A 27353-nucleotide genomic window follows, 5' to 3' on the forward strand; every position below is an offset into this window, starting at 1 on the left:
GTCCCACAGAGAACTCAGGATGGGCCCTTATGCATCGCCTCCCCAAAAGAAGAAATGCATGATAAAATAATGGCGACTAAGATTTGCATGACATTTCCATAGACATTATATGCCTAGATGCCAATTTGAAAGGAATTGCTGTGATTTCAATAGAAATGCTATACATCACATCAGAGTGGGGAATCATAGATTCATAGAATTGTAGAGTTGGAAGGGACCCTGAGGGTTCTCTAGACTTACCCCCTGCAATAGCAGGAATATGCAGCTGTTCCATACAGGGATTGAACCTGCAAGCTTGGCATTATCAGCACCATGCTCTAACCAACTGAGCTATCCAGGAAGACTCTGACCAGGTCATCTGTATGCTTGCTCAATCTGTGGTCCAGTGGCTAACTGTTGACAGGCAAGTTGATTGATTGAGTTTACTTATACGACCCTTTTCTACCATGAGCTGTACCCACAGCAGCTCTGAGCAAACATTCAAAACATCAAAATACAAAGGATTGAAGATAGAAATAAACAAAATGCAGAGCTTGTCAGTATATTTTGAAATGGCAAAAATCAGCAATTAAACAAAAGGAGAATAAATTCAATATTACACAACCAAAACAATGTTTAAAAACATAAATATAAAGCAAAGGAGAGTTAATCAACAATAAAGTTTCTGATACTAGTCTTGCTACACTTCAGCAAATTACACTTCAGAGGGGAGTGGTAGATGACATACAACTTCTAGGCCTCTGTTCCTCTGTCTTCTGACGGGGGGATCAGTTACATTTATTAGAGATTATAGTACTCTCTGTCTCTTTTCATTCAACAGTAAAATAAAGAACAGTCAAATGAAATACAATGAAGTGAGGCATAACACAAACATAAATACACCCCTAGCAACTTGAGCTTGTTCAGTTACATGTAGCCACTTGCTAAAATGCAAAATGAATTTAGCTTCCTTAACAGATTCTTAAAACCAATAGGATTAAAAAATGGAACCATTGCTTCAGAAATAAAACCTGCAATTTAAAAACGTTAGGGAGCCATAAACCATCTGATATGTGGACACGCCCACCATAATTAGAATAAAAGTCTATCACAGACATATAATGTAAAATGTCACTCATGTCACTCTGCAAATCACTATGTATGTTGGTGGTGCTATGAAATAAATATTAATGATTAAGATAGCCAATAATTGATGTTAGCTCCTCTTTCATCTTACAGTGGTGCCCTGCAAGACGAATGCCTCGCAAGACGGAAAACTCGCTAGACGAAAGAGTTTTCCGTTTTGGAGGTGCTTCGCAAAACGAATTTCCTATGGGCTTGCTTCGCAAGACGACAATGTCTTGCGAGTTCCTGCTGGTTTTTTTTTTCTTTCCCCCCTTTTTCTAAGCCGCTAAGCCGCTTATCAGCTGATCCGATCAGCAGATAAGCCGCTAAAAGCCGCTAATAGCGCTAATCTGCTAATCCATCAATGGGCTTGCTTCGCAAGACGAAAAAACCGCTAGACGAAGAGAATCACAGAACGGATTATTTTCGTCTTGCGAGGCACCACGGTATTTGTCTTTATTTTTAAACTGAACTTCGACCTTTCAAAGAGAGGACACATGGCCACCTTGCATGATCTAGTAATTGTGTTTAATATTGCAGCCTTAGGCTGCCAAAGTTTGCGCACATGCTTGAGAGATGGTAACTCAGTTCAACTTACTTCTGAGCAGACAGGTATAGGATTGCATCGTAAGTATCATAGGGATGCCCAGGTGAACTGATCAATAATGTGATGAGGATTTGAGATTATTCAATAGCTGTATCTGAAACTGCGGATTGTTCAATAGCTTTATCAGAAACTGAGATTATTCAGTAGCTTTATCAGAAAGGTGAGAGCCAAGGTAAACAGCAGGTCCCCTCCACATCACAAAGAGATCTGACTGCCTTTTTTGTATCCATCCCCCCCCCCAGGTGTCTCCAAGCCATGGGTGACTGTGATGGCCCTATCAGGAATGAATGGAAGCACCTTGTGGTCCAGACACGTTAAAGAGGAGATTCGGAGTGTGCAGTGCAAGGGTGTAAACCCTGTGTCCCAGTCAGAGCCTGTCTGTCTCATTACTGGGACTTCTAAATTCCTCAGCCTTCTGAGAGCCTCCTCAGGTGAGTCCAACAAGTGTGAGTGCATAATTAACGGAGAAATAGCTTGGTCACCAGAGCTAACAAAGCCATAAGGCTGGACTACATTTGTTGGGCAACAAGTCCTTCAGATCTTAACATTCATTTAGGCTGTAATGGGAGCAAGTCCCATTGAATTTAATGGGACTTACTTCTGAGTAGACATACCCAAGTTTGCACTTCTAGTGTAACATGGCAAGTGACTGATGTTATTTAAATACTAAGAGTCATTATGAGGGATAATCGGCAGCTGCTGGACTTTGTCTCACTGCAGCCCCTTAAACCAGGGATGAGGGACCTGTGCCAGATGTTGTTGGACCACAACTCCCAGCGTTCCTCAGCACCAGCCACGCTAGCTGGGGCTAATAGGGTTGAGGTCCAAAGACACCTGGCAGGTCACAGGTTTTCCATCCCTGATCAAACTATGAACGTTCTTAGGGTTGCAATATATTTAATAGGTGAATTGGGCAGATCAACTTGTAAAGTTGATTAAAAGTATAAAGAGAAGCATTTACAGAATAAAAGCTAGGGTGGCCAGATGTGAAAGAGGAGAGAGCGCTTGCACCTTTGAGGGTTGTGTAGAAGAGGGAATTTTAGAAGCTATTAAAAATAAACATGCCCTGTCCTCATTTGAATCTGGCCATGCAATGGCAAGCATCGTCTTAAAGGCATTTTCTCCTTCTTTCCCATCAACCTTGGAACTGACGACTTCTCTAAGATGATGCCTACTTGCTTTATCTGCAAGCAAAGAAAGTATATGCATGTGTCATATAACTATTGTTTTTATGCAAATTCATTCTGTAGATTAATTGACTAAAACCCATACAGTTAATTACTTAGAATGGCTTTAATGAGGTTGCAGCCCTCAGAAAATGCATTATCTGAACATTGCAGGATCCTTGTTCTGTAAAACAAAGCAAACATGGCAGGCAAGATCACATCGTGCTTGACTGAACTCAGAGGCAGGATATCTGGGATGGGTCTCTGCGAGAAACCCATGCCGGTGAAATACTCCTGACGGGAGATGCTTCCGTTTCAAACTGGTGTCTCTCGCCTTGCCTTGCCATGCAGTAACCTTGGCCGGTCTGGACCGAGAGACAGCAACTTCAACATGTTCTCTTTTCACTCCGTAAGGAACACTGGCAGCTGCCCTTATACCAGGGCAGCCTGTGTCTCCATCTAGTCCCTCTGCTGTCTATGCCACCCTTCCCCTGCCTGGTACTTTCCAGATGTTTTGGGCGGCCACTCCCATCATCCCATTAACCATGATGGTTATGCTTAAGTCACCATGGTAGGAGGCAGTGATGCTTGTGAATATTGGACTAAATGGGCCACTGGCCTGATCCTGCAGGTTCTTGTGTTCTTATCCTGGACTCTTGGCCATGGTGGCTAGGTAGGACTAATGGGGGGAGTTGTTGTTACATCCTGTATTTGATAGTCACTTTTCTCACAAAGGTAACACAAAGCAACTTGCATTAAAACCCAATAAAAACAACACTAAAAACCTAAAAGCAACAATTCAAATAAAATACCGAAAAATGTGGCTGAACAAAAAGGCAGGACTACAAGTCCCACTCCAGCAAATGAAGACGCAATATCCTTTAAATTAAGGCAAGAACAACATATAATTGTTTGATTTTCTGGTATGTTGCAGACACATATTAATGCAAAAATCAAGCTGTTTACAGCACTTTGCTTCTATTTGGTGTCTAGCTGCAGCCTGAGCCTGATAAGCACTATCTGCTTTGGGCAGCAGTTCTTGACATCCAGTGACATTTGTGACATGGCAGTGACTTTGGAAGGATCTCTTCCAGCTTCTCCTTACCTCTGGCTTCTGCTAACACTGAAGTCTTCATTTATCCGCCTGCAGGAGAACCCATCTGGACCCTTGACTCGTCCCACCTGCCCAGTGGGACCTTGGCTGCTCCAGCTGTAACTGTACCAGATGTGGATGGAGACAGGGTCAGTGATCTAGTTGTTCTGGCCATCGGAGAAACACAGGTATGAGACATAATCCCATATATGGGGTGGTAAGGTAGGGAACCTGATCTGGCTCTCCAAGCAGTATTTTCTGCACAACCCTGCCAGCATCTGTTGCACTGATGAGGGTGCCAGTTGCCCCCTCCCTGGCCATCAGGTCACTCACTTGATTTGGGGCAGCGGGCACTGTCTGTCTGCAAAGGAGTACGGTTGTGAGTGTGTGTGGATGAGAGTGTCAGGTGGCCACAACTACTTTGGGTATGTGCTCCTGGAGAGCAGACCAACAGTAAACGTGGCACTTGGGCCAAAAATGGTTAGCCGCCCCAGAATAAATAATCTTCCGTAAATGTGCTTCTTTCCCTGGAGCAAGAAAGCAGACTAAATGAAATGCATTGTTAAGAAGTGGGAGCTGCAACAGAATGTTGCAAACAGCTGTGCTCTCCTCCGGGATACTCCATTCCATTCCTCCTTCCACCTAGTTTTCTGTCCCCGACATTCCATGGCCTCTGAGCACATTCAGTCCTCATTAGCCTGTTTCTGTGTCCTGTCCCCACTCCACTTACAGGTTTTTTTTCCTTTTTTTAAAATGATATTTATTGGGGGGGGGGAATTTTTTAAAGTTACAAAAGAAAAACAAAGTAGAAAAAGAAAAAAACCAGCCACTTTCAACCATACATATACAAATTCGAAATAAGAGAAAAAGAAAAAAGAAAAAAGAAAAATACACCACAAACATTTAAAAACATTTAAAAACAAATCCATTATTCTCAACTCAACTATCATTACCCTCTTTCCTTGACCTCCTCCTCCTCCCCTTCCTTGTATCCTGGTTGTTAATTGTCACAGCAAATCCTTTCCATATTTCATAATATTCTGTCATTACATTACCTTAAACTATTTTAATCTTATCTTACTATAAAAAACATTGAAACTTAAAACTTAAATCTTATTTTTACCAACTTCTCATAACCATAATATTCTTGCATAATTCTTTAAACATTTTTACTAAAGCCAAGTAATTTCATTCCAACATTTTTCTAACATTCATCAATTTTGTAAAAGTCCTAATAGTGAAAAAAGGAAATAAAAACAAATCCAATCTTCATCCAGCGTCCCTTCCTCCTGTTCCCGGGTTTTGTCAGTCCTCATTATCCCATCAATCTGGCGCATTAACCTGGTATCCTAATATCCGAGGCCCTTAAGTCTCTTCCATGTCCCTTCCGCAGCTCTTCTTCATATTTGTAACTGTGTTTTCCTTTGTCTCCTGCTCGTTTCACTCGTGGGAACTCCAGCTTAGCAATATTTTTGACCCTTCTCGACAGATCAGCCCCTTTTCCATAATCAACACTAAATTCCATGTGGTATTTAAAGACATGTTTCAAAATCCCTCCAAAATTGAGAGCCCCCACAATCCCAAACATCTCACGGCCCATTGCCAGACTTGAAAAGTCCAAACATCCCTGCATAGGAGGGTCTATCCCACCCCCCATTTCCAAACCAAACCAAACTTTTCCTTTCCAAATCTGGCTTTTTCCAAGTTCGTTTGTCAAATCCGAAAGTTCATATTCCTGTTGGGCCTGTTCTGTCAGGGCACACTCCTGATTTAATTCCTGGGTGGGCTCCACATATTTTCCCACTGCCTGTTCAAAATTTCCCACTGCCTATTCAAAATTTCTAATCGAATCAGCCATCAAATTCATTTTCTCATGTAGCTGTTCCAGTAGGGCATTTGTTTTATAAAAAGCACACAACAGAGCTTCTGAATACATTGTCCTGAAGGTCAGATGTCTATTCCCACGATTGTAATCTGTAACAGCTGCCAGCTTCCAGGAGTTGGTTACAGTTTCACAGTCTCCCTCTAGGGGGAAAACTTCTATTTAATCTTTCTTTTAAAGACAAGTCTAGCAACAGAATTTCCTTTTTTCAGATATTTTGTCAATATTTGTTCCTTTAAGGTGCGAAAGGAAACAATGGAATCACTGTTTCTCTTCTTTTAGCTATCTGTCAAAAGCGTTTGTCTCTGGTCAATGAGCTTCAAACGTCAGTCCTGACACCCTGCTCCAGAATCAGGACGATGGAAAGTTACTTTACTTTAAACTCACTTCTGCAGGTTTAAACAGTCCAGAAAAGATCCCCCTTCTTCTCCTGCTGCCGAAGGGGGGTTCAACAATTTTAAATGATGAAAGCCAATCCTTTAGAAGTGATTTTCTGAGCTCTAGTTTACGTTGTCTTTGCTTTATTCTGTTTACGAAGAAACGGAAGGCTGACTTCCTGTTTAGACCTTCCCGTTTCAGTACCAAATTGAAATAAAAATTTTAAGTCCAATTCCTTTCTGCTCGCCAGTCCTTATTTAAAGTCCAATTGTTCAAAGTTTAAGTACTCACGGGTGCTTATTTTAGAAGCCAAATTGTCCCAGGAAAAAGGCAGCGCTCTCCGGCAACGGCTGTGCGGCTTCGCTCCACGGAAATAGCAGTTGACTCACAGCACCGCGCCACTTCCCCCTCTTCGCTTCGGAGCCTGTTAGTGGGTTCCTTTGCGGGTTGGGGGGGCGCTAAGGGTGCCCGCCGAGTCCCATGGTCACAGGCTTCATCCGCCTGTGATTTTTAAAAGAGTCCCCGCTTCGCCGTAGCGGAAAAGACCCGTTTCGCGCGGAGCTAGTCCCTCCAATTCAGAGGGAGTCCGCCATTGCCAATGGCGCCACCCCGGAAGTTGCACTTACAGGTTGTTTTCCCCCCTGTATTTTTTAAACTTCTGGAAATCATGGGGCTCCCCCAAGCCTCTGTTGTGTGTGCTGTATATCAGAAATATGGGGAATTATACCTATCATAGAATTGTAGAGTTGTAAGGAGCCACGAAGGTCAACTAGCCCAACCAGGAATTGTTTGCCCAGTGTGGGACTCGAACTCAGGGCCCTGAGATTAAGAGCCTCATGCTCTACCAACTGAGCTATGACAAACAGTTATAATTGTTGGTTTGCTTGAGCGTTGATTGCATTTGCATTCCGCCTTTCTGCCAAGGCACTCAGTGCAGTTTGCAGTGTTAAAATACTAAAATAAATACCGTATTTTTCACAATATAAGACACACCAAATCACAAGATGCACCCAGTTTTGGGAGGAGGAAAACAAGAAAAGAAATATTCTAAATCTCAGAAGCCAGAACAGCAAGAGGGATCGCTGCGCAGTGAAAGCAGCAATCCCTCTTGCTCTTTCTGGCTTCTGGGATAGCTGTGCAGCCTGCATTCGCTCCATAAGACGCACACACATTTCTCCTTACTTTTTAGGAGGGAAAAAGTGAGTCTTATAGAGCAAAAAATACGGTAAGTGATATAAATGTAAAGTTGGCCCTCTGGATGGGGTGGGGGAAGGGACAGTCCAACTGGAGCAGGCCCCAATGTTGTCTTGCCTGCCTGCTTGCCTTGCTTTCTTCCCTCTCACAGAACAGATGGTGTCCCACCGTCCCACCCCCACCCCACCCCTCTGTGTGTGTGTGTGTGTGTGTGTTAGGAGATGGGGCAGTCTGACTCTCCTGTATACACACTTCTCATACCCATAAAAGGCCTCTGCGCCCATTGCCTGAGATGTGCTCCTCCTACTTTGCCCCTTATCCTATGCCTCCCCATCACCCACCAGCAGTTCGGCTAATGAAAGCCTCTTCAGATCTTGACAGCTTTAACAAGAATCTGATGCAGGCCCCTGGCTTCACTTATGAATGGAAAACGTTCTTGAATGCAGCACCATGTGACTGTTGCAGCTTTATTCACAGGGAATGGATGATAGATTGCATTGTGAGGAAAAGAAGCTCTGTATGCATGCAAATCCACCCTGACCATCCTATGTCCAATTTCTGTCTCCCATGTAGCCTGACTTGTGCTTCATCCTGGTATCTGGTAAAACTGGAATCCCTGTGGGAGGGCCTGTAAAGTACAGCATCAATGGAAATGGAAAACTGATTGGCCCTCAGGCCCACATCACCAGCCATGGAGCAATCTACATCCTGTTTGGCTTTGGTAAGGTGCCCTATCTTTGTAGTTGATAAATGCCCTGGAATTGGAAGAACTGCAATTTAAGGCCCTCCAGAAACCAGTAATCAAACACATGTGGAAGGCAATGAGCGCATGAAATGATGCTCCATAACATTCGTTGCATTTTACATCTGTCTCATGGCCTGTTTTTTGTGTGCAGTGCACACACATTTTCTGAGAGTTCAAAAGACAATATTTTATACCTGGGAAAACATTCTTCTTCAAATTGCCCATTCTGTGCTATTGTGCATAGAATATGGTTGCACTGTGAGCACGTTCATACTAATTGGATGTTTTTGTGTGTGATGTAATTAGTGACATTCATCTTCAGCACTTTATGGCCTTGTTTAGTTTAGACTTTATTATTTATTAATTTTTCTGTTTCTTTGAAGGCTATACAAATTAACTACAGCAAGTCGGCAGTATTATTTATTTTATATTCTCTTAAATGTTGGACAGTAGTAAGGCAGCTCCTTCTCTCCTTTAACAACAATGTGCTCCCTTTCTGTCAACCTCTTGTTTCGTTTCCTTTTTCATTTTGATGCCTCTCTGCTATTGGACTGCATGTGTAGAAAGTTTTTGTTTTGTTTATTTTTAAAGAGGGAGGGGAATGCAACACAGCCATCCCTTCGTAAAAAATCACATCCCACCCCCCGGAACATGTGAATACTATATTGTAATGAGAGTGTGGGAATAATCTGAGCGATCTCTCAAGGATCCCCAACTCTACCACTCCCACCATGCCTGTTTAAAAAGATGCAGCTAGAATGGGGCAAACCAGTTGCCATGAGTGTTGCTAGGCAGGTTTGCTTTGTGTAGGGAAGATTGGTCTGAATGGCTGCCCATTGTATAGCTAAGGAGAGGAGCAGATAGGGGACATGACAGCTTTGTCTGCGTGAACTGAGACTGCAGTTTGGAGGGACAGACTGAGAGAGGCATAGAGAGTGAGAGAGATTCAAGGGGGCAGAGTTACTTTCTTCAGGAATCATTTGGCACTGGTGGACCCCCTAGAAATCTAGTGGGGCAGCAGTATCTGTTGGAGTGGCTTAAGCTGTGGATATTTTCTTGCACATTGTGTGTGAATTAGCTTTCATTCACACTTTTGCTCACTTCCCTGGAACCTTGTCACGAGGGGTGGTTAACCAAGTATTTTAAATAAGTACTCAACCTATATTTGCAAACAAGTGCAGCCATTCCAAAATGCCACTAAGCCCCCAGCGATCTCATTCCATAGGAAACAGACCTGGAGTACCTGTTCCACCCCTGGAGCTCTCACCATTTGGAGAATTGGGGACATGTATCAATATTACTACAAGGGGCATTGTGCAGAAACCAGAATGTGGTTGGATGATGCTTTGACTGTGGGTGTAGAAAATGTGTGTGCATTCTGCTGAGCTGATGTTCAGGTTTTTCCCTCCCTTTGTGCCTTGAAGACCTGATGCAAAGGAGCTCTGTGTCTGCCAGGGAGACAACACTGAATCCACTGAAAAAAGGTCAGCAGGATTCTCATCCGGTGGCTAGAATATGGCTCAGGCACACTTTGATGAAACATGTGGAAAGGCCCTCATAGGAGTGTCCCTGCAGCAACCCTCGTACCTTCACCATTTCTGAATTTGCTTCCTACCTTTGTTGAGATGCATCAGAATTTTAGTCTTTGCTCCTTCCTGTCACCTAGGTAATGTCCAGGCAGTCGCCTTGCGTGATATCTTTGCTCAAGCCAAAAACCGAGACAGCTTCCCACCAGTTCTGCAGCGTGAGGAGCCAGAGTGGGAGAAGCGCCGGTCTATCAATTTGTCAGAACTTATTGACATCTACAGGTGAGCTATGATCTCCTTTCCACTATGCAGAACATAGGCTTCCTGAATCTCATCTCAATAGCCTGTGAATTACTTTGCATATGGAGATGGCAGGCTCTTCCATTGGGTATACACAGCTGCCAAGAGTGTTTTTCATAGATATAATAATGCCTTGCCTTAAGACAAAGGGGTTGAAGTTGATAACCTTTGGTATCTCTACACCTTTTTTTAGATAACGGTAATTGTTCAAAGTTAAGGAATATTTGGCTATCTCTGTAGTTCAGTACAGATTGTCTTGACATCAGAACTCTTCCTTTGGTGTGTTGGTCACACACACACACACACACACACACACACGTACGCGTATATGCACATAAAAATGGATTCCTGGATGCCAAGATCCGAACTTGGGGCAAGTACTCTTTTGGTGAGAGAACCCCAGCAGTGTCACAAAATATTCAGCAAAGTGTGTAAATATGGGCTGTTCGACTTTTTAAGATATGCCCTTCTAAGTGAGTTCCAGAATTTCCCTCTTTCCCCAGCATAGGAAAAGACTACACATTTGGTAAGTTAAAAATGGTTTACTTACAAACTTTCCAAAGGTCAGGCTCATGTGCTTTTCTGTATGATTATCTTATTCTTTTAAGACTGTTTCTTTGTTATGTTGCTTGAAATCTGATGAATTACAAAGGTGTGCTTCGTAAGCTGCCTTGAGTTCATTTGGTGAAAATAGGCAGGGTGGAAGTTTATAAAACAAAATGACTAAATAAATGATAGAATGCAGTAATATGGATGCCCAATCACTTTACATTTGCTCTCTGCCTTCCCCAGTGGAGGTGTTGAGTTTCTGCAGGCAGTAAAGTCTCCAGATGGTAACTGCAGTGACCTCCTTGTAACTACGGAGCATGGTTTGACCTTGCTGCGGGGACAAGACTTGGAGCCACGCTGGGATCTGAAGCAGCAGCACATTGACAGGTTACTGAGATTTGCTTTTGTTTTTGCTTGGAAGGGCTCTATCCGCAGCTTCTGCATTCTCGTATATACTCCTCCAAAAGTCAGATGGAGGAGGACATCCTATTTGCCACCCTCTCTCTCTCTCCAGATTGGTGATCCACAGCAGTGGAACACCCTTCCCCTAGCTATTTGTAAATGTCCACAACAGAGCATCTCAGATCAGCTTAAAACATGTTAAGTTGGACAAGTGTTTGATGTTTGTATGTTTGTATGTTTGCACTTATGGTTGCAACCTGCTTTGAACAGACACTCTGAATTCCATATAATAAAAAGTAAGGAATGACACGGACACTGTGAAGACAAGGAACATGGAATCTTTGGTCCATTCTGGCCCTCCGCTTACTTAAACAACCTAGCTAGTCTTCTTGATAGCAGCACCAAGATTATGGGAGTTCCTCCTTTGGGAAGCCCAGTTGACTCCAGTGAGAGGTAGGTGGGGAATTGCCCCAAATCGGGATCGTTACATGAGTGGTGCAAGACTCCTCTGCCTGATTCAGGCTATTCTCCCACTGCAACCCTGTTGGACTCAGCCCACAATGTTCTGGAGGTTCTTCCTCAGAAGTCTGTTTGGGTGTTGCAGGAGAAGGAGGGGGACAAAGCTGCTTTCATCTCACACAATGTTTACTGCAACCCAGTTGGATCATTGTGCACCATGAAGTCTAGACAGGGCAGCAAGAGTCACAGTGCTAGCAGCATTTGAAGAGGTTTTCATTTAGCTTTCGCACAGCTTGGGACATTTAAATGCACACAAAAGTTTCCATTGTGCCTGGTCTGTGGGTGAGTCTGCACCTGTTCACTACTTGATGATGTGCTCATGTGAAACTGCTGCCACAGACCAGATGCCACAGGTGAGAGCTCGCATGCCACCTCAAGCATGATTCTTTTCAACGGAGGCTGCTCTCATGTTTATGAATCAGCCAAATAAGCAGTTTGCTGCAGCTAGTGTAGTGCGGATATGAAGAGCACCAGACTACAATCCAGGAGTCCCAGGTTCAAATCCTCACTCAGCCATGAAACTCATTGGGTGATGTACTGCACAGCCTAACCAACCTCATAGCATTGTTGTGAGGATAGGATGGTGAGGAATGGTAAAATAAAAATACAATTAATATTACAATCAGTAGTAAGCTTCTGCGGACCTCACATGACTAGGAGAAATTTATATTGGTTTTCACAGGCCTATTGGCACATTTTTAAAGGTCTGGACGATGTCAGGATAGTTAATGAAATGTGCGCATGCAAAGAATCAGGGTAATAAAACTGCATGCTTTCAGGGTGATGAACCAATTACATCAGCTCAGAGTTTTCTCTCATTGTGTATGGTTGGTGAGTAATTGGTTTTGGAGGCCTGCGCTCCATTGTCTGCCTTTTTCTTTCTCTTCTTCCTCTGCTGCATCAACAAATGGTCTTTTGCCCATGCCAGAATAGCACACTTGATGGATGAGCAACCTGATCTCTTTTGGCAAAGCCTGGGTGTGCAGGAATGCAGATGAGTTCCGGTGAAAGGAAGTGCTGCCTCTGAGGGTGTGGATGGGCTCATTTTGGATGCTTTATTTGGCACTCTCTTATTTTGACAGTTGCTCTCTCCATTTTTTGCAGCCAGCCTTCCCCAGGCTACTTCAGTGATGATCAAACCTTGGACTTCCTGTTTCAGGCTCAGATGGCAAACAACATCACGAAACAGGTGCGTTCACTAGCACTCTAGAGAACAGCACAGTTCTGTGCATCTTTACATAGAAGAAATCCTAACTCTGTCTAGTGGGGCTTACCACCTGGTACAGTCATATAGGATAGCAACCTAAGGACAACACGTCTCAGTTTTGCTGTTAGCAACAGTATCAGGAGGTAATAGCTGCAAGTAATTTACAAGTAATGGGCAGGGGGAATTCACTGTTATGGAAGGTGAGGGCCAAACTAGACTATGCATCTTTGCATTTAATGGGTACGTTTTTCTAAGTGCAAATAGTAGCCCCTGAAGGTCAGGGATTGAAAATCACTCCACTTGAAGCTGCTTGCTTGTGCTCGAAGGAAATTCTCCACTAGTACCAACAGGGGTTCTTCTCCCAATGCAAATAGCAACCTCAGAGAAGGGATTTTCACCTGAACCACAGTAGATGTCACATCTGATCCCAATAATCATCAGCCCCTGCCCCCACAAGTCCACACCACTGATTGCTATTTGCATTAAACAAAAACAAATCTATGCACATTCAACACAAATACACATTTAAAATTACATCCATTCTGATCCTGAGTTCATAGATTGAAGAGGACCATTTTGGATCGCAGGTTAGAGGGACCACCTTTTTTGAATGCAGAAAGATTATATATTAAACTCCCTGCCGGATGCTCCTCATAAGCACAATGTGAGAGGGGTGGAAAGCTCTGCGATTTGGGCCTTCAGCAACAGCTAGTCTGCTAATAGTGCCTCTGAATATGGAGGCTCAATTTTTAATCCTTGTGATTCCATATCTTATTTTCTCCTTTCCCTGTCTATCTCCATCTGTTGGACTCTTGGGTTCTTCCTTTTCAGCTACTAGTGGTGGATGGTAAATCAGGAGAAAAGATCTGGAGCTCTGAGCTACCATGTCACATGAAGAAAACAGACGCCCTCTCAGTGATGACTTTGGACAAAAAATCTGTCTTTCTCTTCTGGGCTAATGAGAAGCAGTCTCTCTTAAAAAGCTTGGTAAGTGAGAGTCCAGCTCCCCAGGTTAGAGGAGGCATTGTGTAGGGGTTTCGTTTCTGACAAGTAAAGGGGGGATGTTCCATTGGCCCTGGAAGCCAGGTATGTTTGTGGACAGGCTATGGTTACACAGCCAATGAGGAAAGGCATTTTGCAGGTGCTCATTGGCATTTTCCTTTTCCTTTTTAACTTCACATATTTACAGGACTCAGCCCTGGTCTGAAAATAGGTTTTTGGGTGGCGCTTGACACAGGTTCAGCCTTGTGCAGTATGTGTGTGTGTTTTGATCCTCTCCAATTATCCTGGTGCTCAGATCTGTCATCGGGGAGAGGGCTGCTATTGAACTTACATGCATGGTTGATTTTTTAAATTCCTGCTACCTCTGTAAGATCCACAAAATTAGAATACTGTTGAACAGGACCTGTTTGTCAGGTCCCACACAGTCTTACTGGGGAAAGCTTTGGTACAGCGTGCTTATGCAAGAGAAGCACACATCACGAAGCAAATGAAACAGTGCTTCTGGGAGTGTTTACAAAGGCTTAGGTGAGACCTCCTTGTTGCCATTAGCCAGAAAAAGCTACATTGTGCCTAGAATCTGCTACCTCCCTAGCTGCACAAACACTTGGTCCATGCTTTCTGCAAAATTTGCATTTGTGCTTGCTATTCATCCAGCAGCATCCATGTGGCTCTCCGATTGGATTTCTGCATTGTAGCCAAGCCTCCTGCTGTCATGTAAAAGCATTGCTTCTTTGGGTGTAAAGGTCATAGAGAGACTCTACTCTCCTTTAAGATGGCTCTGCACTGCATTTTGAGAGTATGCAAGAGTCTATGCGTAGCAGAAAGATGAGATCTTAGTCTGTGGAGAGAATCACTTACGGTGGTGCCTTCACTTACATTCTCTGATCTCCGGGATGTCTCTTCTTAACACTGGCTGAGTTTTACCTCCCAGTGGTAGCACCAGATAGCTGCAATGAGCATGCAAGACAAGACTAAACAAGAGATGTGTGAGATAACTCTATGACAGGTACGTCCAACAGGTAGAGCACTGGTAGATCACTGTCTCCCCCCTCCAAAGAAGCTCAACAAGTTTGGTTCCCCCTTTATTTGCCCTGCACCCCCCAAAAAATGGGGCTTTCCTCATCTCTAAAATGAGCTCAACATCTTGGACCTGAACCCCCAAAAAGGGGGTTGATCACTCCCAGTCTTTAATTCTGTGAGTAGAACGCAGTCTCTTGGGAGTCGGCCACCCCTGCTCTATGAGATAAAGCAGAAACCTTTCTTGGCAACAGTTTTCATTTAGTTCCCACCTTGAAAATCAGCTGAGTTCTACTGGGTGAGATCAATGAGATCTGTGTTAACTTCCATGAACCAGTGCTAACCAGCAGGTAAACTGGCACTCCTGAAAACATAGGTTGGTATAAGCCTACACCAGACATGGTCTCAGACAAATTACTGCCTCCCAGCTTCAGCTCTCTAACTTTTAAGAGCATACCTAAATCACAAACAGCTAATTCTTATGGTTTCCCCCAAAGAAACCTGGAAATTGTAGCGAATGAAAACAGTAACCTTATACTTCTCACAGGTATTGTAAGGCTAAGGGAGAAGATGAACACGCTTTGGTGCAACTTCCTAAGTGGTAGTGAACATGCCGTGGGCTGGTTTTAACTGAAAGTTAAGAGGAGTATGATTGCAATGATGACACATGCAGTGGTTGAGAGGCCCCCGCGACAGAAAGCAAACAAACCCCAAAAATTTGCGGAGGAAATGGATGATTCATGACTTTGTCGTTGTTGTTGTAGGAGCCCAGCCCAAGAGTTCACCATCTTTATCTCCTTCATCCCAGTTTCCCTACAGTCCTCTTGGACCTGAGCAACACAACAGGCACAGTTACTGCTTCGTCCAGTAAGTATGCACAGGTGTAGGGAAAAATAAACACACACACACACACACAGGTCCAAGTAGATCAGGCATCCCCAACCTGCGGCCCTCCAGATGTTTTGGCCTACAACTCCCATGATCCCTGGCTAACAGGACCAGGGGTCAGGGATGATGGGAATTGTAGTCCTAAATATCTGGAGGGCCAAAGGTTGGGGGATGCCTGAAGTAGATGCTTAATACCTTCCCAATTTATGGTGGGTAATGGTGGTTCTGCTCTCTTCCTCTCTAGCTTGCTCATGGGGCTTGTTAAAAATTGTTCCGTGTATGCCTACAACTTGGCTGATAGCCTAATAATAATAGGAATAATAATAATAATTTATTTCTACCCCACCCATCTGGGTGGCTCCAGTCACTCTGAGAAAAGCAGGTTGTGTAATTTCCCCCTGTCATCTAAAGCAGGGTGAGAAACCTCAAGCACTAGGGCTGAATGCAGCCCTCCAGACTTCTCGGTCTAACCCTTGCAACTCTCCCTAGAGCCACGCCCCTTTCCCAAGCCACACCTTATCTCTCTCGGCCACACCCCTCACCAGCCCTGTGCCACACTCTCAGGGAGTGCTTTTGCCTGGATGGAATAACTCCTCTTGCTTGCCTAGGTGGAAGATGGTGGGGCGTGTGTGTGTAAACCTCTGGTTTTTGTGTGGCAGAAAACAGCCTGTTGTATAAAGATAAAAGTCCTATCCATTGCTCCCCTTTTGCCCCTGGTCCACCTGCCACTGACATGCGGCTGGTTTTCTAATTTTTATATTGCACTTGTAACTTGCCACTTGTAACCGTGTTCGCTAGAGCCAGAAATGCTGGTTGCGGCTGCAACCTTCATATCAGGTTCTGCACAGACATTTGTATTCATTGCAGAGCTCCACACCGCAGAGCACTGTGATTGGATTTTTTCCTATAAGTAGAAGCCAAGCCCCTGCACAGTTAGAAATAGCCAGTGGAAGTTAGCCTGGTCATCTGATGTGAATGGAGTTAATTGCTTAATTTGTGAGCACACCCCAGTGTTTCCTTTTCCCTTTGCATCTGCCAGTTGGAATCAATGATCTTCAAAAAGACGCATTTTATATCACCGTGACCACAAGCCCCACCTCTGAGCACCAGCCAGGGTTTCTGTCGGTCAGTAAACTCCGCCTGAAGTGGGCCCTGATGACGCAGAGCCGAGAGGTACCCCTGAAGGAGAGTGACCCCAAAATCAACCGCGGGGAACTGAGGCGATTTCTCTCCAGGATCAAATTTACTGATTTTGCTCACAAGGTGAGATGATTTGAAGAGGTCTTTGGTAAAGATGTGCACGTGAGGGGGGGGGGGAGAATCGAAAGGGCTGCCCTTTTGCAAAGAAAGCGGATAGCAATGTCTGAGGGGCCTGCTGCTTCTTTCCGAAATGAAATGATTCCTACAACTGATTCTTTTTCCCCTGGTTGCACAAATCACAGCTAGGTTCAAGGCTACATATGAGGCTAATGCCAGTGACTGATACCAAACCCTGATGTAGGGAGATGCTGGGCACAGTCTCCCTTTGCATGGGGGGGGGCCCCATGCAGATTCTGAGCCAGTAAGCCTTTGTGGGCTCCCTCCAGCCTGACTCAGCTTTTTGCAAAGTGAGAGGAGGTCCTGTCCTCCTTCCCTCCCCCCGACACACTGTTGCTGTTCTCATTGATTTGACTGTGCCTCACTTAAAGCCTAAGGCCCTGTAGAAACCTGCAGGCAGCAGTGCCTGACTGACACCCATTTTTTTTCTCTCTCTCTCCCCAGTTCTAGCCATTTGCTTCCTCGGGCTTTCTGAGCAACGTGACAAAACCGTGGGCCTCGATATCAGCAGGCCAAGGTGGTTAGCCAGACTTCGTGATGCATTCAGTGTGTTAAGGAAGGAGCCTGAAAGACTAGCTGCTGCTCACCCTTGTGAATGGCCACCTAGTGCTGGGAGGCTGGACTGGCGGTGACCCTCTGGCATCCTGACTTGATGGAATGCTGCTTGACCTGTTCGTTGCTGCTCCCTGCCTACATCTTTCCTTCTGGGTAGATTGAACATACAAATTTATGCAGAGACACTAGAGTGTGTGTTTGTGTATATATATATATGTGTGTGTGTGTGTATATATTTATATATTGTATTTTTAATTTATGAAGTGTTTCAGGAAGCTCCTACTTTATCTTAAATGCATAGCAATGTTCTCTGCATAGTGTGGCCTTGGCTCATAACTTTCATCCTTTGGGTTCTTTTGGTTCTTCCTTCTCTTTTGTTTTAGGACTGGGCAGAGATGACCCATGGCTCTCAAAGATGGAGTTCAGCTCCAGCCAGAGTGGTCAGGGATGTTGGGAGCTGTAGTCCAACAAGATCTGGAGGGTGTTGGGTTATGGTCACTGCTGTGTCCCGTTCTTCCTCTCTCCACCCCACATCTCCCGAACCTGAGAGGCATTGTACCCTTTAGTGCTGAATGATTGCATACACTCCTACCTTCAGTCAGAGCCAGGCTGGGTTTGGTGCTGTTTAACTAAAAGTCTGTGTCCCTTTTTCTGAACCGTGCTAGGATCACCTGTTTGAGGGTCTACCATAGTTTCGTATAACCAAAGGATAACAAACCTTCCATTGCAGTGCTTGTGTAGATTGTCTGTAGTGGCAAACAAGCAATGCCCGAAACATTCCATGGGCTTGCAATGTCCCATACTTACTGCAACCCTACTAAGTGTTGTCTCTTTTCAAGAAGGGTTCCAACATCTGCACAAAAGATGTACGATTAGCATTGAGCTCTGCCTCTGGCAAAAACAGGCCAGCAGGTGTTGTGACCAAGTCACTAGGAATACCCAGTTAGGATGTTTATGTTTAGAAGCTATTGTTGGCTGGAGTATACATAGAGCATCCTATGGGAGCATCTCTTACCTAGCAGAATGATGTATGTTATATACATTCTCCACCCTATGGAACAGGAGTTTGTTTAGATAGGCTTATCTTTACTTTGTCAACTGGATTGTGTCCAAAACTCAATTTTCTCCTGAATGTGTTGAGTCTGCCCAGCATTCTGATTGCAGGAGAACCTCGGCCTGTGTTGTTATAGGCAGCTCTGTGATTCATCGCTGTATGTGGGAAAACCAACTATGTTCCTGGAGCAATGCACAAAAGCTCTGAAACAGCTTCTTCATTAACACTCCCTTCCCTGTGTTAAAGCTGTCTAAGATATTCCTCTTTTCTAGCTGGGAATAAAAGCCTGTTCAGCTGTTCAGATTTCCTCTCTTTTTGCCTGTTGGCAAAAATGATTTGTTTTACATGGCAGAAGACTCCTTCACTCTTTCAGCCATGTCCCATAATTCAGTTACTTTCTTTAGCCGTGAAATTAATTAGACCAGGAGCAGTCTGCAATCTGATGTACTCGACTGTTGCTCTGCTGGCTGCTTTTGCACTGGGAGATGCAGCTGCAAATAGGAGGTGGCAAGTCAGAGTGAGCAAGCTTTCACATCCTTGTTGTAAAGTTTCCCTTCCCTCCACTATATTTTCCTAATGATTAAGCCACTGATGCTGGATCAGGGCTAGCACTGTGGTAGCAGTGAGGGAGAAGCCACTCTTGTTGGCTCTACACAAATTGCAACCTGTACATAGCCATATTGCATCTCTTGTAAATGTCTCTTCTTCATCATGATACCAATCCCTGAGGCAGGGCCTCATTCCGCCTTTCCCCTTTTAATCCCTGAGCTTTTGAAGAGTTTGTATAAGTAGAATAGGAGTCTGAGTCTATACTTTTCTAAATACTAGCACAACGCATAGCACTTGTCTTCCCCCCCTAGGCGTGGCCCTTGCTTAGAAATAAAGGTATTCGTTCAAGGCATACAAATTGGTTCTAGAGTTTCTTCAGTAGGTAGAACTCCCATGCTCCTCAGCCCTAGCTGGCAAATGTTGCAACATCACTACTTGAAATGGTACGTGCCCTCCATTGCGTCCTTTAATGCATCCACTTGGTTTGTATTGCTTGGTGACACTGGGTCCTCCATAATGTGAATTTTTCCCCCTCCACGTCTTGTGTGCACTTTAAATAATGATCTTGTCTGTATATTATTTGAACTGTGAACCATGATGGGATAAATAAAGATCATGTACAGCACATTTCTGGTGTGTGACTTGCTTTTCCTAGCTTCTTTGAGCGAATTGAAGAGGACTCTGGGAACAGAGTGAATTTGATAGCTTCTGGCAAGAGTCCTGCTATGAACAGATGTACAGAATTTTCCTGGTGAATCCACCATGGTGAGCATGCGCACTGCACTGTGACACCTACACAGACTTCTGCCCAGACTTTGAGCAGAATGGTGCATGCTGTGGATTGGCTAGTCTTCGTGACCCTTTCAGGGACTGGCCCTGCTTCTCATGGTACCCTTTCACACAAGTAAGGCATCAAGGGGGTGATAGAGAGGCGACCATCTTTGGAGGGAGATTGAGTGACTAAACATGAATGGAGGCACACAGGTGTGGGAACATCTTCCCATTCTTCTCCCTCTGGAATGTCGTCTTTTTGCTCTTTTTAAGTTTTGCCTTTTTAACCTGCTTTTTATTTTGTTATCTGACACTGGTGTTTTACATCTATGCCACTTTATTCATTGCATTTAGAAGTTGTGTCCATAGTTTTTTCAAGCTGTTTTACATGGCCTTGGAATTTTCTGGTGAAGGGTGGTTAAGAAATATTTAAAATAAATACATTTGGAAACTCTCTTGATTTTAAAAATGGGGTTTATCCAGATGTTTTGGGTTGAAACCAACCAAAAGGATTATTAAACATTCTTTGCATCCCCCCCTCCCTCCTCCCTGGATGCAAATCTTACAAAAGTTATGATGGTTAGAAACTGTAAACAAGCAAAGAATCATTCATTGGGGAGGACCTGCTCATTCAGAAGTTCCAGGGTTTTTATTAAACAGGAATTGGATTTATTATGATCCAAATGCTGGCCAGCACTGCCATGTTTCAACAGATCAAATTAGTCAGAGTGGACCTTGCTGAATCTAAGGCAGGGATGCCAATGCCTTCTTCATCCACCTGCATTTGGCATCAAGGTTTACCACCCTGCAATATTTCCCTACAGAAAAATCATTTACCATCCCAAATAAGCAAGGAAATTCGATTGTGCTGTTTAATTAGCATAACTGGGCACATTGCAGTTTCCTTTGCATCAGGGTTAGATGCTGTCACTCTCTTCTGTCATTCAACATCTCCAGGTAACACTTCCTGCTGTGCAGCAGTGTTGAGCTTCAGTGCCCTGCACCTCCTCAGGACCAAGCTGGATCTGATGGTACTCCTGTTGTTAGCTCTTGCGTGCCTGCTGTGTTCTATTTTTAAAATGGCAAGGATACTTGGCGGGGGGGGGGGGCAAGGGTGGTCCGGATGGTAATCGTAACATGGTGGGGTGACTTTTGCTGCTGCCACCGTCACACTCTAAATTTACATGCCTGCCATTTGCAGTGGGAGGAAGGCTTCCATTGGGACCAACAAGAGCTTTCCTGCCTATTGCAAATAGCAAGCATTAAGCCCCCCTGAATTGGAGTGAGACTGTGACCAGAGCAAAGGCTTCAAGCACCCTTCCCCTACATCGTGGACCCCATTTGATTTCCCCTCCATGGCTATTCATGTATTTTAAAACCCAGTCCCAATGTAAAGGCCTGAATAACATCCCATTTCATACCTGGCTCATAGTGGCAGAGCACAGACAGACGGGCCCAGTCTCAGTCCCTGGCACCCCCAGGTACCTTCAGGAAATGCCCTTATTTGAAACCCTGGAGAGCTGCTGCCAGCCAGTGTGTGCAGACAGCGCTGAGCAAGATGGAAAGAGGCATGTTCCTATGGTCAGATGCATCCATGTCAGTGGCTGCCTAACTCCCACCCACATTGAATTCCCCAGCAGAGCAAATGAAAAGAAGCGAGAACCTCAAGGGGAGGAGGCTAAAGCTTGGTTTAGAGCTCTCTCTCTTTTTTGACTGTCCCACCGAGCCCTCTCTCTCTCTCCCCATCCTAACAGGGATCCTCCCCACCAGATTTCCCCAGGACCTCGTTCATCTCTAGGTCGGGCTCCCTCTGCATCACCTTCTGCTGCAGCTCCGAGTAGAAGTCGACTCCTTCGGAGACGGAGTGGAGCGGCTTTTCTCGGTGCAGGTAGAAGCCGCCCAGTGGCTCTCGCTGTTGGTACTGAGGCGGGAAGAAGCACTGGTGGTGCTGGGACTGGTCTACCATGAGGCTCCCGTCGCAGGCTTTCTGGTGGTTGCGCTTGAACTCCAGCACGGTTTTGGTGTATGTGTTCAGGGTGGTGACGGCAGAGGCCATGCAGCAAGTAAAGGAAGCCCAGGCCATACTGAAAAAGAGAAACAGACAGGAGAAACAGGGGGAGAAGAAGGGTCTTATTTGTGTCCTTTCTTCTGTTAGTTAACAATGGCAGATGGATAAAGTTACAGGATGTGCACTGCTTGGAAGTGAAGCAGTGTGAGCACCCCAACAGGCTTGCAGGTGTAAGCCGGCTCACGTGTCACTTCCCCAACAGCATCATGAGCACAAATTACCATGAATGTGCAATAAAAAGGACATGGAGGGGTTTATATTAAGTCCGTCTGGCTCTGGTGGTGCTCCATCAGGACCCTGGGCAGACATCATACCCAGCCTTCTACCCAAGATCATTTAGCTCATGACCTACAGCTCTGCAGATGCTATTGCATGACACCTATAATTCTTGGGCGTGCTGACTGTGGCTGCTGGGAGCTGGAATCCAAGAACATGTGAAGGCCACAAATTCCCCATCCCTGGCTTAAGCTGAAGTTGATGGGGATCAAACCATGAGCTGTCTGCATGTGCTCTACTGCGGAATTATGGTCCCTCTTCTCAAACTTGATCTGCCCTTCAATACAGCAATCAAAGGACCACTTTGCTTGATGACAGCGCATATATTTTACAGAGTACTGCATACTGTACTTGCCTCACAGCTAGGACTAATTTTAATCCATGTGAATCGCCCCTTAGGATGCGGGTGGCGCTGTGGTCTAAACCACTGAGCCCAGGGCTTGCCGATCAGAAGGTTGGTGGTTCGAATCCCCACGACAGGGTGAACTCCCGTTGCTCGGTCCCAGCTCCTGCCAACCTAGCAGTTTGAAAGCACGTCAAAGTGCAAGTAGATAAATAGGTCTACTTCCAGCAAGAAGGTAAACGGCGTTTCCGTGTGCTGCTCTGGTTCACCAAAAGCGGTTTAGTCATGCTGACCACATGACCTGAAAGCTGTACGCTGGCTCCCTTGGCCAATAAAGCAAGATGAGCACCGCAACCCCAGAGTCGGTCACGACTGGACCTAATGGTCAGGGGTCCCTTTACCTTTACCCCTTAGTTACCCATGTTAAAGAAATTAATTCACAGCATTTACAAAAACCCCAGCCCACCAAATCATTCTGGGGTGATTTAAATACCCTCTGGAGAACTATCTCTTGCTTGCAAGGCCCAGTTCTGCGCTGTCTGCCTTTGTGATGCTACTCTGTTTACTGACATTGTACTGATGACTTGTCCCTTGCCCCGTAGTTTGTTATTAAGGATGAAGATCACAGGGCTTTGCATCAGATTTTGTCTGCGGTTTTGGGCTAATAGCCAGAATTGGCAGTTTGCTCAACACTCAGGAAATTTGTGGAGTCAGCTGCACAATTTACAAGTGATTTTGACAAACCTGGCAAATGGCTGAGAGTTGGTGAAAATTAGGGGTATGCAATACTCCACTGGAATAACTCTGTTTCCTTGGCTGCATGCAAAAGTCCTGGTTTATTTTTTGTTGCACTTGTGTTACACTATTGCCCCTCCAGACAGCAACATGTGATAGCATTGGGGAGGCATCTCATAAAAAACTAAAGGAGAATAAATTCACCCACCGCTAATGCATTATTGGGTCAAGAACATGTTGCAGAAGACACCTGCAATAAAACGGCAGTCTGGAGGGACCCGTAAAAGTAGCTTTCTATGTTATTGGGTTGTTACTCTTATTTTGATTATGTATTTTGTGATTTTATATTTTGATTTTATTCTGTGAACTGTCCTGAGACCTGCGAGTATAGGGCAGTATATTAAATAAATAAATAAATAAATAAATAAATAAATAAATAAATAAATAAATAAATGTTTTGTTTTTAAGAAAAGTGGCAAACATATTTTAGTAAATTAATACTGCACATACTAGAAGGCCCAACCATAGTCCCATGAGTGCGGTCTCCAGTCCTCTGGCCCCAGGTTAACAGTTGCCTGGAAAACTTGGCTGTACATCATGTGAGCCACCATCCCCAGTAGGCCTATAGAGAAAGGAAAGAAGGTCATCCACCCAAAGCCACAATTCAGATGGTACAAGAAACATTTGCTTGATGTTCTTAGGAAATGCTTCTCTGATGGGATTAACATAGTTCTAGCCTCTAATGCCCCTCTGTTCTCAGTCTCTACCCTCTTATTTCCTTTTTCTGTTGCATTTTTCTCCATCCTTTCATTTGTGGGGAAGGTTGTAGCTCAGAAATAGAGCATCTCCTTTACATCTGGGAATGTGCACCATCAGAAACTCTGAAGAGTCGCTTTCTGCCAGTGTAGACCATGGATAGGGAACCTGTGACCATCCAGATATTTGTTGGACTCAGACTTCCATCAGCCACCAACCAGTGTGGCTAATGGTCAGGGAAGTTAAGAGTTCTGGCCCAACAACATCTAGAGGGCCACAGGTTCCCTATCCATGGTGTAGATCATATTGAGCTAGATGGATAAATAATCTGACTTGAAATAAAGCAGCTTCTCACATCTCATTTCCCTTCACGCTCCCAGCTGCTTTTGCTATGCTCTTAATGAATCCCCCCAGTTCCTCATCCATGCCAAAGTGGGAGAGGCACTCACCTGACAAGACAGAGGAGACAGCAGCAAAGGCATTGAGCTTCAGCCCACAAACTGGGTTCCCTGTGTACAACATCTCCACCAGCAGGAGGATGAAACTAATGAGCAGCAAGCTTATGTAAATCATCTCTGATCCAAGCGACAACCAGAGGATACCTATTGTGTGCAACCAGAAAAGACAAATCAGTCAGGGATACAGGCTGGCAGAGCTGAAGTCTGCTCTCTTCCTCTTACGCTGGAAGGCAGCCAAACCAGTAAGGTAAATATGGCGGATAGACTGCATTTATAAGTTGGTAGGTTGCAAGATGTGCAGGTAGGATGGTCACCTAATGCATCACCAAAAGAGATAATATGCATTGCCCCATAAATAAGACACAGATTTGTATTCAATTTGTGTTTGCTACTCTATTTGTATAGATGCGCATTGAGAAACAGTGACCACAGTTTGAAGAGAAATAACATACATCTCACCGTGGAAGGAAGACTGTGACCAAGTGATTTGTGCACCCGCTCAGTCTCCTGCCCATGTGTTAACTGGTGGTGGACAACTTTCTTATAATTCTTTACCTTTAAACCAGGTAGCCCTTCAAATAACAGGGCTTCTTCTAATAAAGGACCATCCTTTGGGGTGCCTCAGGGTTCTGTCCTCTCCCCCATGCTTTTTAACATCTACATGCAGCCGCTGGGAGAGATCATCAGGGGGTTTGGGCTGGGTGTTCATCAGTATGCAGATGATACCCAGCTCTACCTCTCTTTCAAATCAGAACCAGTGAAGGTGGGGAAGGTCCTGTGTGTCTGGAGGCGGTTGGAGGATGGATGGTGGCAAACAGATTGAGGTTGAATCCTGACAAGACAGAAGTACGGTTTTTGGGGGACAGGAGGCGGGCAGGTGTTGAGGACTCCCTGGTCCTGAATGGGGTAACTGCTCCCCTGAAGGAACAGGTGCGCAGCCTGGGAGTCATTTTGGACTCACAGCTGTCCATGGAGGTGCAGGTCAATTCTGTGTCCAGGGCAGCTGTTTACCAGCTCCATCTGGTACGCAGGCTGAGACCCTACCTGCTCGCAGACTGTCTCGCCAGAGTGGTGCATGCTCTAGTTATCTCCTGCTTGGACTACTGCAATGCACTCTATGTGGGACTAACTTTGAAGGTGACCCAGAAACTACAACTAATCCAGAATGTGGCAGCTAGACTTGTGACCGGAAGCGGCCACCGAGACCACATAACACCGGTCTTGAAAGACCTACATTGGCTCCCAGTACGTGTCCAATCACAATTCAAAATGTTGGCGCTGAGCTTTAAAGCCCTAAATAGCCTTGGTCCAATATACCTGAAGGAGTGTTTCCACCCCCATCGTTCTGCCTGGACACTGAGGTCCAGTGCCAAGGGCCTTCTGGCGGTTCCCTTGCTGCAAGAAGCCAAGTTACAGGGAACCAGGCAGAGGGCCTTCTCCGTAGTGGCACCCGCCCTGTGGAACGCCCTCCCACCAGATGTCAAAGAGAGAAGCAACTACCAGACTTTTAGAAGATATCTGAGGGCAGCCCTGTTTAGGGAAGCTTTTAATGTTTAATAGAGTATTGTATTTTAATATTCTGTTGGAAGCCGCCCAGAGTGGCTGGGGAAACCCAGCCAGATGGGTGGGGTATAAATAACAAATTATTATTATTATTATTATTATCCTCTACTCCCAGGGACCCAGTAGTAAACCCAGGGATCCTGTGCATAGGCCTGCTCTGTTTATTTAGCAGCCAGACATTCACAACACTCTAATGAAAGAACAATGGCTCAAAAATAACAGCCCTGGAATGGAACTCCACACAAGCCATTAGATGGCACCCAGACCAACACCACAGGTAATTGGAAAGAGCAGGATCTGGAAACCTAGTCAGGAGGAGCAAAAGCCAAATTATAAGAGGAAATTAGGAGTACAGAGGCTTGAAGGGAAGGGAGCACACCAGACCTCAGGACCTTAAACATGGAGGAGTTAGAGTAGTGCACCATTTCTATCAGCTAATTGCCATACCTTTTAAGCTACATGAAGCTTGTTTGAGCCTTTGGATAGGCATGGAAGGGAAGGTCTGTATTAGCAATATGGTGATATGAATCCTAATAGTACTGAAAATAAGTTCAAATAAATATCACAGAGGCCTGCTGATCAGAGAATGACCAACATCCACCTGCTTAATAAAGAACTCTGGGATTTTTGACAGGTTTCAACTTATAGTGGGTTGCATCCAGAAAAAAAAACCCTGTCTGAATTTAGTTCTCATTAAATTCAATAGAATGTTAGTCATGATTAACTGTGTTGTGGATTTCAGTGGGATTTAAATTCAATTAACTTTTGACCCATGCCTAATAATAATAATAATAATAATAATAATAATAATAATAATTTTAGACTGCTCAATGCTAGATGCTGAGCATCTACTCAGGCTTTCTCAGATGTTCAAACATGTTGCTTAACCATGTTTTCATTGCTATTTTAGTTACCAAACCCAAATAAATCCATGTTATTTCTATGGGCACTTTTGTTAAAACTGGAGAAATAAGAAACTGGGAAAAGAAGCCAGAAGTCTCAGCATCAAAAGTCATAAAACAGAAACATGTCATGAGACAGAAGTGCTTTGCCAAAAAGTAAGGTAAAGGTAAAGGAACCCCTGCCAATTCGGGCCAGTCTTGCCAGACTCTAGGGTTGTGCGCTCATCTCACTCTATAGGCCGGGAACCAGCGTTGTCCACAGACACTTCCAGGTCACGTGGCCAGCATGACAAGCTGCATCTGGCGAGCCAGCGCAGCACACGGAACGCCGTTTACCTTCCCGCTGGTAAGCGGTCCCTATTTATCTACTTGCACCCGGGGGTGCTTTCGAACTGCTAGGTTGGCAGGCGCTGGGACCAAATGATGG

At 44.8% G+C, this 27353-nt stretch overlaps 2 protein-coding genes across 6 annotated transcripts in view; one reads left to right on the forward strand and one right to left on the reverse strand.

Annotated features, from left to right (window-relative positions):
• The window catches only part of FAM234B (family with sequence similarity 234 member B), a 30936-nt gene extending 11255 nt beyond the window's left edge, over positions 1-19681 (forward strand). The window contains exons 4-13 of the mRNA XM_082240002.1: positions 1954-2142; positions 4028-4158; positions 7998-8145; positions 9836-9977; positions 10788-10931; positions 12570-12654; positions 13504-13659; positions 15456-15558; positions 16619-16842; positions 17341-19681. Coding sequence (XP_082096128.1) covers positions 1954-2142; positions 4028-4158; positions 7998-8145; positions 9836-9977; positions 10788-10931; positions 12570-12654; positions 13504-13659; positions 15456-15558; positions 16619-16842; positions 17341-17346 — 1328 coding nt within the window. The 3' untranslated portion in view covers positions 17347-19681. The remainder of the gene's footprint in view (positions 1-1953; positions 2143-4027; positions 4159-7997; positions 8146-9835; positions 9978-10787; positions 10932-12569; positions 12655-13503; positions 13660-15455; positions 15559-16618; positions 16843-17340) is intronic.
• Positions 19682-20452: 771 nt separating this feature from the next.
• Positions 20453-27353, reverse strand: part of GSG1 (germ cell associated 1) — a 112086-nt gene continuing 105185 nt past the window's right edge. For all 5 annotated transcript variants that reach the window (XM_082240038.1, XM_082240036.1, XM_082240034.1 and 2 more), the window contains 3 exons: positions 24453-24605; positions 23758-23869; positions 20453-21909 (listed from right to left, as the gene is read on the reverse strand). In XM_082240038.1, coding sequence (XP_082096164.1) covers positions 21573-21909; positions 23758-23869; positions 24453-24605 — 602 coding nt within the window. In that variant the 3' untranslated portion in view covers positions 20453-21572. The remainder of the gene's footprint in view (positions 21910-23757; positions 23870-24452; positions 24606-27353) is intronic.

Source organism: Podarcis vaucheri (genome assembly GCF_965113315.1).
Source record: "Podarcis vaucheri genome assembly, chromosome: 10".
NCBI classification, from domain to species: Eukaryota; Metazoa; Chordata; class Lepidosauria; order Squamata; family Lacertidae; genus Podarcis; species Podarcis vaucheri.